Below are 12805 nucleotides of genomic sequence, written 5' to 3' on the forward strand. Positions count from 1 at the left end.
GAAGCAGTCAAAACTGTCTTTTTTTGATATTTTGCTTTTTGTGTAAACATCTAATGTCCACTTTTTCAACCCAGCCATGTCTACAGAAGCAGATGCTGTTGGAAAGACATTCGACATTTTGGAAAGAAAGAAGCCCTCTGACCTGACTCTGGAACACTGGATTGCAAGTTGGGAGAAGCAACAAATTGGATTTCACCTTAATGAAGTCCATGAGTAAGTGCTACATTCATATTTTATTCCAAGCTTTACATAATTTTGTGGTTCAGTCACCTTGTGGTATTATATTGTCCATCAAGTCTCCTTGCGTAATGAAAGACCATTGGAGCAGTCCTTTCCTGTCACATTACCAAATAAACCCTCTCCTAATCAAATCATTCACCATCAGCTGCAAACATATAAAAGCAGAGTATAACAATAAAGTTGTAACACAAATCTTTGCAATACAATACAAATAATTTACAAAGTTTTCAAAGCTATGCTAATCAAACAAAGTGGTTGTTTGCTGGAGGTTATTTTCAGCAGCCCGTTGTCCATTTCTCATGTTTAAAACATGCAGTTGACCAATGAGAATTTGGCACAGGCGTACCCCTCCCCAACAGTGCCCTGCCAGCCTGCATCACACCAGTGCCAATTAATTTATTACTGACCCACAATCAGCAAGCTATTGTTTGATGTCTGTAGATCACACACAGTAATCAAACAAGACCCATGTTTGGAAATTGTTTGGGCTGTCTGCAGCCAACATGAAACTTCAACAAAGCAGTGTGGATCACTGATTTGTCATCAGCACGGCCATTCTGGGTGTATGGGCTCTGGATATTTTTATCTCTAAACCACAGTCAGAGCACTGAGCACACCTCACCCCATCCACTTCCCCAATACAATTTAAAGATCTCACTTTTAAGTTACTTACTGATTGATGTCTACTTGCTGAGTTTGTAGAAATATTTAATGGTATGTACATTTAAAGTTGAAGACTATAGGGAGTGCTATGGCATGCAATGAAGAACTTGGTCCTGATTGCAAAGATTCTATAGAAAATACCTGCTCCTAGACACTATTGTAGTCATTTGTATCCCCTTTTTGAGGAACTTGGGCACAAGCAACACAGACAGACAGGGATTTGGGATGCTTTAACAACACTGCTGCTTGGACTGTTCTGGAGGAACCCTGGAACACCAGGCAGAATGTGGGAGAAGGTTCTTCATGGTCTGCTGTTTAAAAAAAATTGCCATTAATGAAGGAACAGTCTTTGCCACCAACTACAGTCATCATCTGAGAAGATTGAGGAGGCAACCAATACATCTCTTGTGGCAAGGTTGTTGTTAATTGACTCATCCATCTGTATGAGTGATTACAGCCACAATTGCCGATCACTATAATAGTCTCAAACCTCATCTGTTAGTACATTATTTGTTACAAACCATTGCAGCATTCTCTTGACCACAATACTAAAATAAAAGAAATTCTGAATGAAATTAGTAAATTCAACTACCCATGATTGCATACAAAAGTCAAGAAATCATCTTGTGTATTTCCTTGATGTTTGTTTTTGTTGTCTTTGCTTGCTGTGATGCTTCTAAGCAGCACTCTGCCAGGGCTGCAGCATAATTGGCGAAAAATTGCTAGCTTTCAATGGGGAAGAACTCAGATGGCCTTATAAGATAACCTTGATTTGTTCTGGCACTAGAAGGTGCCAGCATAGCATGACCAGCCACAATTTGAGGTGGCCAGCTCATAGCAAACTGCAAGGGCATTGGGCAGAGTGATGCTGGTGCGAAAGTGATTGCTGTCAGTCTTACAAAGGCCCATAGTCCTTTGTGCTACACTGAGCCACTGCCACTCTCCTGAGACATCACCTGAACAAACCTAGTAATGTTTTGGAAGACAGAATGCTGGATTGCCTTGATGACCTGCACATCTAGTTGAATACTTTAGACAACAGTGGACTGAACTTGTGAGGCAGCAAATAGACCCAGTGCTGCATCATGGATGGGTGGGTGTTCTTATGAAATTGGCAATGGGCTCCAAACTCAAATGAAAGCTGTGTGTTATATCAGAGTCTTCAGCACTCCTGACACTGAGCACAGGTTTCTGACAGGCATGCCAATGCATCAAGCATTTCAGTATGTAACCACTAGCCTTCTATTAACCACTTCATCAAAGTCCTATTCTGGAACCTGTCTGATCTTGCCCTCTAGCAAGTGAACTGCTGTAAACATAAGAACTAGGAGTAGGAGTGGGCATTTCATGCCCTCCAGACTGCTCCACCATTCATAGCTGATCTCATCTCCATTCTCAATTCCATTCTCCTGCCCACTTTCCATAACCTGATTCTGGATCAGTGCTGCTGGAAGAGCACAGCAATTCAGGCAGCTGCCTGAATTGCTGTGCTCTTCCAGCACCACTGATCCAGAATCTGGTTTCCAGCATCTGCAGTCATCGTTTTTACCACTTTCCATAACCGTTCAACCAGTTACTAATTAAATATCTGTCTATCTTCTCTTTAAATTTATTCAATGTACTAGCATCCACTATACTCTGTGATAGTTAATTCTGCGCTTCACTTGTTTTCTGTCCTGACTACATGTTGCTTGCTCTTCATGTCTCATCACATGCAGATTCTGCTTCTAAGCTTCCCCATAAAGTATGCACGATGCTAGTGTCTGAGGTTCTGGCTGCAAATGTGAAAGTGAGTGGTGTTTCCTCCACTTCACTTGCTGTTTTTGCATCTCTCTTCCACACTGCCTGGCCACGTGGCTGTCCTTGAATGTTTTAATCGAGAAAAGCAGAAGTACAAGGTTGCAATAAAGGTGTGAGACAGTGAAAATACAAGTTGTAAGCCTAAATAACCTGCACTTTAGAAATCCAAGTAATTGTCAGATGGGGACACAGTTAGTGGATTGTGAGAAAAAAGATTAGCTATAAATGTGCTAGCACTTTCAACTGGGAGGAAATGTGTAAAATTGGAAATATGCTATCTATGAGTAAAGTAGAAAACCTTTAAATTATATTGACGACTGCTAAACTAGTTGTAACCTCCACATTTAATTGTTTTTACCTGTCAGATAATGCTTGATTTTTAATTGCTCTTAATCTGCAGAATGTTGAAAAGACACCTGGATGTTATGCTAAATGGGAGAAAGCAAATCCGTATCTTTTTTCCACTTTGTGGAAAGGCAGTGGACATGAAATGGTAAGCAAATGGCTGGCACATGTTAAACATTTGAATGATTGAGAATGGAGGGTGCACTTTTTTTATTCCGCTAACATTTCATTATTCCAACATTATTCACAGGGTTTTGGAACGGCAATCCCAGCTATTAGAACCCTTTCTCAAAGGTTTAACTTGCCAGCACCATTTATGGTTTTGACTGAAATTTGTAATTTGCTACATACTGACATAAAATAAATATTGTTTTTTAAAATTGGAGCATAGGAACAGGAGTAGGTCTTCAGCCCCTTGATCCTATTCTGCTGGTCAATGAGATCAGAGGCCATACTCCACTCACCTCTTAGCCTACATTCCTTTATACCTTTGCTTAACAAAAAAAAACTAACTTAGATTTAAAACTAATAACTGATCCAGCATCCACTGCCATTTATTGAAGGGAGTTCCAGACATCTGCCACCCTTTGTGTGTAGAAGTGATTCTGAACAGTCTGGCCCTAATGCTCAAACAATGCCTCCAAGTTCTGGAATCCCCAACTAGTAGAAATAATGTATCTTTGTCTACCCTGTCTTTTCCTGTTAAAAGTTCTATCAGATCACCTCTTAACCTTCTAAGTTCTGCAGAAAATAGGCCTAATTTGTATAATCTCTCCTCATAACTTCACCTCTGAAGTCCAGATATCATTCTTGTAAACCTATGTTGTACTCACTCCAAGGTCAATATATTGTTCCTAAAGTGTGGTCTCCAGATCTGCTAATAGTGCTAAGTGGAGTCTAACCAGGGTTTTATATAACTGCAGCATTACTTCTATATCCTTGTACTCCAGTCTTTTGGTGACGAAGGTCCCCGTTTCATCAGCTTTCTTGATTATTTGTTGAACTTCACCTGGTTTTTGAGCATTTTCAATTTGCAGTAATGCTCATGATACATTAAAGTGGCTCTTTTCATTTTGTAAATGCTTAATTCTAAGATTTAACTATATATTGGTGTTTGGTCATAATTCATTAACCTGATTGAAATATTCATTTTTTAAAAACAGTTTTATTGCAGCATAAATGTTCTACTTGAGTCTTGATTGCTAGTTGCTAATATTTAGTGCGCATTCTGTATTCAAAGAAGATTGCAGGAGGGCGTGCCAGGAACAGGAGCAGTCCCAGCAGCTGAAATGAGTTGTCTATCTGGTGAAGCTACAACACAGGACCTGCACGCCAAGCAGGGTAAACAGCATGCAATAATATAGAGAACTGAGCCATTCCACAACCAACAGATCAGAACTAAGTTCTGAGGTTATGCCACATCCAGTCACAAATGGTGCTGGACAATTGTCCAATCAGCAGGATGTGGAGGCTCCATAAATATTGTCATCCTCAATGACAGTGGAGACAAGCCCATCAGTATAAAAGACCAAACTGTAACAATTGCATCCATCTTCAGCCAGAATTGCTGAGTGGTTAATCCATCTTGGCCTCCTTCAGGGGTCCTCGAGTAACACTGCAACAGGAACTCGCCAAAGGTTCTCTGACAACACTGTCCAAACCTCGACCATTTCCACCTAGAAGAACACAGACTGCAGATACATGAGAGCTTTGCCACCAGTAAGTTCTTCTCCAAGCAACACACAATCCTGATTTTGAAACTGTCCTGATTTTGAAACTGTCACTGTCCTTTCACTATACCTTGATGAAAAGTCTTGAACTCCCTTCTTAACAGCACTGTGGGTATATGTCTGTGGACTGCAGTGGTTCAAGGCAGGTCACTACCTTGTAATCCAAGGTAATTAGAGATGGCAATATGTACTGGTCCAGCAATGAATCCCCACATCGTGTGAATTAATTGTTTAAAAATCCTGCACACGACAATGGTGTATCTTTAAACTTTAAAAATGCGGACTAAAATTGAAGTTATTTTAAAAATTGTCATTAAGCTTGCTGTCCTCCTTCTTAACCGAAAATCTTTGGATATTCTTGCTACGCACAACCTGTGCCATACTTCCTTCCCCTCAGTAATACACCTCTGAGAACCCATTCCCCAGGCCTGTGTTCTAGTTACTGTCCTGTGACATGTTGTTTCTCTTAACTATTCCCTTCTAAATCAAGGGAATTAATTTTGAAAACATTATTAAATTCAAGTTGTCGGTGATGATGGCTTTTAAACCTTCATCGAATGTTCACCTAAAACTTTGGCCGCCTGCACAGAAAGTTCTTTAATCTCTAGCTGCTCACAATAGCAGATATCACCAGTATAAACTACTAGATTGATTAAAATCAGTGGGGGGGGTGGGGTCAGCTTGCTCATTTTAGCTGCATGGCTTGTTTTGCGATAGTCATGCCAACAATTGGGTTTAATCCCCTCACCAACTGAGATTACCACGAAGGACTTCTCCTGTCTCAACATCTATCTTGGTTTGAGGTATGGTGACCCTCCGGTTAAATCATCAGATGCCTCTCTGTAATGAGAGAGTCATCCTATGGTCCTGTAGGACTATAGTACTTTGCCCTTTATTCATACCTTTTGAACTTTTGAGAACTCTCGAACTTTGTTGAATAGGCACAAAGTTTGAGAGCTTTTGGATTGGATTTTCATCTTGACTGCTTGAGTAGTAATCTGACTGAGTAAACTATCTGTCCTTATTCAATTTTTTTTTTGTGAACTCGTACTGATTTCAATATATGTTCTTGACCAGGGCAGTGCTGTGAACTGTGTTCACTCGGTTTAGGTTTGGCGATTTATTTGATATTACGATACACTTCAAGCAGCCAGGACTGATTCTCTTACTGTGAAACATTTAATTCAATTAAAAATAAAGGCTGCATCAGTTATTTTATAGTTGCATTGACAAGGCATAAAGATACAACTGAGAAACTAGTCGAGTTTTGTTTCAGATTTTGCATTTATATGTATACTTTGAAACGTGAATGACTGACTGACTGAGTTCTAAGATTCTCTTGCCTATGAATGATAACAGAGCCTCTTCATTTCGTCTCTTGACTGTAGGCTTGCTGATCAGGGGCACACTATTGTTGGTGTAGAAATATCTGAAATTGCAATAAAGCAATTTTTCACCGAACAGAATCTGTCCTACATTCAAGAACCTGTTCCAGGGATACCAGATGCAGAAATCTATAAGGTAATGATAACTGTTCATCAACAATTTATGTTCCTGTGGTTTTACACTGAAAATTACTAATACAGTATGGCTAGAAATTTGCTTGATACATTATTGTGGACAAGCAATTTTCCCTATGGGTTAATTATAAATAATAAGGCTATTACCAAACAATGTTTCCTGAATTAATGTTTTCTAACCTCTGCCAATTCAAAGAACCATAAGTAATTGGCCTTCCAGTTTCTTAAGAGCTCACGAGAATTAGCCCGTGACAGTGGAAGTGCTGAAGCTTTCCAGTGCCTTTGGCATAATGTCCGACTGGGAGTACTGCATTTCTTTTTCTCCCCACTGCCCCCCCCACTCTAGCCCTCTTCCCTATTTTCCTGTTCAATCCTTCTCTTGCTTTGAACCCAGTCACCATCCCTTCCCCTGCATTTGACCTGCCATCATACCACCACCACTCCATTCTCCTGCTCCGGACTCACTCCCACATTTCCCCCATGTCCCCCTGCCCTTGCACCAGACCTGCTACCATCACTCCTTCCCCCGTTGTAGACCTTATTCCCACCGATCCACACTCGAGGACCTAACACTTATCCTAAACTCTGTACCACTTAACTGGTCCCTTGCACTCTGACAACGTATGTCTTACCAACTTGGCATCGTAACTACCTGGTACCCTACCCACCAACTTACCTCCTACTTGTATGGCACCCTATCCCACCTGCTATCCTACTTGCCTGGCACCCTACCCTTCCAGTATCCTAAGCTTACACTCACCTTCTGTACTTACAGTTTGATTGTAGCTGTCAAAGTGGCAGTCTGTGATTCTGGGCCTCCAAATGTCAGAATATGGCAGCTACCTGCTGTGAAAAGGGAAGCATGGTCTGCGCTACACGAGTACTGCCAAAATGGATATACAGTTGTACATTTCTGAAAGAGCCCTGATTGGAATCTCCTGTCAGAAATATGGAGCTTTCATTTAGTAAACAAGAAGGGGCAGAGACACAAACCAGCCAGCCCTTCTCTCTAAGAAAAGCCAGAGCAGGGGCAAGAATCAGCAGAAGTGGGGCAATTTTGATACTTAGTCACTTTACACTGTTTAATTTCAGACTCCTGAAGGGCACATTACTCTGTTTCGGGGTAATATTTTTGATTTCTCAAGGTAAGAACAAGTATTCCCATCGCCATTTAAACATATTCTTTATTCTCAATTTTCTCTGTAGAAGTTCATGGATTATTTCTGTATTTAGGGTCACTTGCTTAGCCCTCTAAGCCTCTCCCTTTTCACTTGTCACCTTTTGCACAATGCCTTAATCCCTTCCCCCAAATCCAGTCAGCCCCATAACCTTCTAATTTCTGTTTGACCAAATGTCAAGACAAAGTCGCTGTAGTGCTGCTTTCTCATTAGACAGATGACTAGTAATGGCTTAACCTGAGGGTGATCATGTCTGATCATGAATCCATGCTGTTGGCATTACTGTACACTGCATTGTAAACCAGGCAAATTAAGTGATTCCCCCACCAACTTTTACTGTGCACCTAATCCCTTAGCATTCTAGTTTTCTTCATGTACTCACCTCCTGAGCCTTTAAGCACTTTTCCACTTTTCCAACCCAAATCTTGACTAAACAACTTGCTTTTCTTGCCATAGCATTTGCTGTCAGTACTAATGGTGTCCTTTACACATGTGTCCCTCTGTTCTTAACAGATATAGTTATCATCCTGTCCTTAAAAAGTCCATACCTAAACCTTAAGCCTGTAAAACTCCTGTCTTATCTCTAAATTATCTTTCATCTCTCAGAACTCTGAAGGCATCTTCACACCAGTTCCATATTCATCTTTCAAACCATGCCCTCTTCAAATGTCTTCTGTGCAGCTTCCACCCTACTTACTGTACTTGGACGACACTGATCAAGGCGACCGTTTGCTTTATAACTACATCCATGGCATTTTTTTTTGTCCTTCTCAGTTTTTCCACTCTATTAAACAGCCAACCATGCCATTTTTGTCCACCGTCCTTTATTGGTGTGCCAGCTACATTGCTCTGCGTATTGATGCCCATCTACATTTTTGATTTCTATTTCTTGCAGTCTTAACATAAATTGCCAGCCAGGGTTCGTCACCCTCCTTCCTGTCCTTGAAACACCGGTATCCTCTCTCTTTCTTGCAATTTCTTCAATGACGTTAAGCGTTGGCTTGGGATCAGATTCCAAATGTACGCTGTTAAACTTCCAGCCTTTGATTATTGTCTTTTGCAAAAATACTTCTGAATCAATAGAGTTAATGAAATACACATCGATTTCAATGTAAATAAATATATTATAAAATAAAACCTGCATGTCGTGAAATGATGTTTATTAGCAAAATCTGAAAAGGAAATTGAAAGAAGAAATTATTTGCATTTTAAAGTACTCAGAATAACATACAACAGGAGGTGGTGATAGTCCAGTGGTATTATCATTAGACTGTTAATTGTTTGAATCCAGCCATGGCAGAAGATGGAATTTAAATTCAGTGAAAAAATATCTGGAATTAAGAATCTACTGATCACCGTGAAACCATAGTCTCAATTGTAAGGAATGCCCATGTGGTTCACTGATGTCCTTCTGGGAAGGGATTCTGCCATCCTCACCTGGTCTGGCCCACGTGAGACTCCAGGGCCACAGCAATGTGTTTGACTCTCAATTGCCCTCCAAAATCAGCTAGCAAGCAATTCAGTTGTATAAATTGCTATGAAATCTCAATTAAGAAACGAAACCAGACATATGACCCGGCATTGACCTAGGCACCTGAAAAGACAAGGGCAGAAAAAGCCTTGTCAGCCGTGCGAAGTCCTCATTATTAACATCGGGGTCAGCTGCTAGAATTGGAAGAGCTATCTATCAGACAAATTATAGGATTCTGGGAGTATGACTATCTGACAATATCCCAGAAGCCACCATCAACAACCCTCTATGTCCAGTCCCACCAGCAGGATTGACCTATCTGAGGTGGTGACACAGTAGTATGCAGTTGGGAGAGGGATGCTCTGGGAGTCCTCGACATTGACACTGGACCCCATGAAATATCATGGCTTCAGGTCAAACATGAGCAAGAAAAAATCTTGCTGATTACCACAGACGATCCTCCCTTGGTGATGAATCAGTACTCCTTTGTGGTTGAACAACATCAGTAACTGGGTGCAAAATGTACTCTGGGTAGGGGACTCCACTATCCACTGCAAAGAGTTGCTCAGCATCTGTACTACTGATTGAGCCAGTCTGGTCCTAAAGACTGTACCTACAGCTAGTGGTGAGGGAACCATCAAGGGAAAAACATGGTGGCTCTGGGGTTGGCATGGTGGCTCAGTAGTTAGCACTGCTGCCTCACAGCACCAGGACCTGGGTTCGATTCCTGCCTTGGGCGATTGTACAAACTCCACACAGACATTCTCCCCAAGTCTGTGTGGGTTTCCTCCAAGTGCTCCAGTTTCCTCCCACAATCCAAAGATGTGCACGTTCAGTGAATTGGCCATCCTAAAAATTGCTCATAGTTTTCAGGGATGTGTAGGTTTGGTGCATTAGTCAGAAGAAATGTGTAGGGTAGGGGAATGGGTCAGGGTGGGTTACTCTTTGGAGGGTCGATGTGGACTTGATGGGCCAAATGGCCTGTTTCCACACTGTAAGGATTCTATGATACAGGTACTTCTCCTGTAATGCCGTAGTTACTTTCCAGCAAAACCTCCCTTAAGTGATTTTCTATTAATAGAAATAATGGGGTCTATGGGAAAAGTGGGGTTAGGGGCAAACCAGCATAAAATATCATTCATGATCACTCAAAAATCACGCAAAAGTCTAATTCAATGTATAGCACAGCCTGAATGAAGGTTGAAATAATTTATTAACAAAACAAAAGTAAATTTAACACAATACATTCAGAAAATGTAAGGAAGCTGCTCTCTGTACAGTACCTCGATCAGAAAGCTGCTCTGGTCGCAGCTGACAGCAGCACATGTGCAGAATGGCGCAAAGACTTTGTGGCTGTCGGTGCATGCATGGACTGGCATGGACATTGGCATATGCACACAGCGACATGGAGATTTGGGTATGCATGTTGGCACATGCACAGAATGAAGCGTGCAAACCAATAGTGCTGAAATCGTGCTATTGCCAATGGAGGCAAGCATTCTCAAAAATACCATTTCCTAATTCTTCAGTAACGTAATAGCCAAATCACACTGCCAAAACGTGCATTATCCCAGAACTCCCTGTACTGGGCCTCATCCTGCTCAAACTGCCATCTGCAGATGCATCTCTTCATGACACAGCATCAGCAAGAGTGACAACAACGTAGTCCTTGTGAAGACAAAGTTCTGCTTTCACATTAAAAATACCCTCCATTGTGCTGTGTGAAACTATCACAATGCTAATTTGAACAAATCTAGCAGCTCAACACTGGGCACCCGGGAAGTTCTGTGGGCTATCAACAGCAGCAGAATTGTACTCCAGCAGCCTGCATATCCCCCATTCAATCATTACCATAAAGTCAGGGGATCAACCCGGCTTCAATGGAGCGTACAGGAAGGCACGCCAGGAGCAGCACCAGGCATACTTTAAAATGAGATGCTGATCTGGTGAAGGTACCAAACAGGGCTGCTGGCACGCCAAACGGCATAAGCAGCAAGTGATAGACCGTTGTGGTTGCCTTAGCCAAGCTGTTCCAGTATAGGGCATTTGCCCAGGTATGTCCTGCACCTAAAAAGTGGGACAAATCCAACCTAGCAATCACTGTCCTATCAGTCTACCCTTGATCATCAGTAAAGTGACAGAAGTTGTCATCAACAGTGCTATCAAGCAGCATCTGCTCAGCAATAATCTACTCATTAATAGACAGTTTGGGTTCCTTCAGGCCTACATTACAGCCTTGGTTCAAGCATGAACAAAAAACTGAATTCCAGAAATGATGTGAGAGTGACAGCCCATCACATCAAGGAAGCATTTGAGTGAGGCATCAAAGAGCCTTAGCAAAACTGGAATCAGTGGGAATCCGGGAACAAATTCTCCTTTGGTTCAGGTCATAATTGGCATATAGGAAAATGATAGCAGTAGTTGTTGATCAGTCATCTCCCCTCCAGGACATCTCTGCAGAAGTTCCCAATGATAGTGTTCTAGGTCCTACCGTCTTCAGCTGCTGCTTCAATGACTTTCCTCCATCATAAGGTCAGAAGGTTGGGGATGTTCACAGATGATTGCATAATGTTCAACACCATTTGCGACTCCTCTGATACTGAAGCAGTCCGTGTTTGAATGCAACAAGATCCAGACAATATCCAGGCTGATAGGTGGCAAATAACATTCATGCCACGTGTGCCAGGCAAAAACTATCTCCGATAAAACAATCTAACCACTGCCCCTTGACATTGGATGGTGTTACTATCACTGAATTCCCCACCATCAACATTCTTGGGGTTACCACTGACCAGAAACTCGATTCGTCTCACCACAATGAAGTGGCTACAGGGTGCATCTCTTGATTGATTGGCACCACATCAAAAAGCATCCACTCCTCCACCGTCATTGCTCAGTAGCAGCAATATGCACTATCTGTAATATGTACTGCAGAAATTCACCATAGATCCTTTGACATCAATTTCCAAACTGATGACTGCTTCCATCTAGATGGACAATGGAGCAGATAAATGGGAACACCACCCCCTGCAAGTTTCCCTCCAAGCCACTCACTATCCTGACTTGGAAATATATTGCCATTCCTTGACTGTCAGTGGGTCAAAAGCCTGAATTCCCTCCTTAATGGTATTGTGGGCCAACCCCACAGCGTATGGTGTGCAGCGGTTCAAGAAGACAACTCACCACCACCCACCTCAAGGGCAACTAGGAAGGGGCAATTAATAGTCAGCAATGCCCATGTTGTACAAACGAGTTTTTAAAAAAATGTTACATTGAATCAACTGACAATTTATGTAAAATTGAGACATCGAACGTAGAACAGTACAGCACAGGAACAGGCCCTTCAGCCCACAATGTTGTGCCAAACATGACGCCAAATGAAACTAATCCCTTCCGATTGCCTTTGGTCTATATCTCTCCATTCTTGCGTATTCATTTGCTTATCTAAAAGTCCCATTAAATGCCCTTATCGTATATGCTCCATCACCACCCTGGCAGTGTATTCCTAACTCCTACCACTCTGTGGTTTTAAAAAAAAACTAGCTCCTCCTATCTCCTTTGAACTTTGCTCCATCCCACCTTAAATGCTTGCTCCCTAGTATTAGACATTTTCAACTCTTGGGGGGGGGGGAAAGATTCTGACTGTCAAACCTATCTGTGCATCTCGTAATTTTATAGATTTCTATCAAGTTTCCCATTGGCCTCTGCTGCTCAAGGGAAAAAACAAAATTTTCTAGCCTCTCCTTTATAGCTCATACCCTCTAATCCAGACTGGTAAATCTCTTCTGCACCCTCTCCAAAACCTCCACATCCTTCCTGTAATGTTGCAACCAGAATTGAATGCAAGACTCTAGGCAT

General features: G+C 41.8%; 2 protein-coding genes across 5 annotated transcripts in view; one reads left to right on the forward strand and one right to left on the reverse strand.

Moving 5' to 3' along the window:
- The window catches only part of LOC148141147 (uncharacterized), a 153302-nt gene that overhangs the window by 71516 nt on the left and 68981 nt on the right, over positions 1–12805 (reverse strand). The window lies entirely within an intron of this gene.
- Positions 1–12805, forward strand: part of LOC122564369 (putative thiopurine S-methyltransferase) — a 46438-nt gene that overhangs the window by 17536 nt on the left and 16097 nt on the right. For all 3 annotated transcript variants that reach the window (XM_087978622.1, XM_087978620.1, XM_087978621.1), the window contains exons 2-5: positions 75–213; positions 3104–3196; positions 6167–6299; positions 7391–7443. In XM_087978622.1, coding sequence (XP_087834748.1) covers positions 77–213; positions 3104–3196; positions 6167–6299; positions 7391–7443 — 416 coding nt within the window. In that variant the 5' untranslated portion in view covers positions 75–76. The remainder of the gene's footprint in view (positions 1–74; positions 214–3103; positions 3197–6166; positions 6300–7390; positions 7444–12805) is intronic.

This window comes from Chiloscyllium plagiosum, unplaced genomic scaffold (assembly GCF_037043375.1).
Source record: "Chiloscyllium plagiosum isolate Xiang-an unplaced genomic scaffold, Cpla_swu_hap1 HiC_scaffold_34, whole genome shotgun sequence".
Lineage (NCBI taxonomy): Eukaryota > Metazoa > Chordata > Chondrichthyes > Orectolobiformes > Hemiscylliidae > Chiloscyllium > Chiloscyllium plagiosum.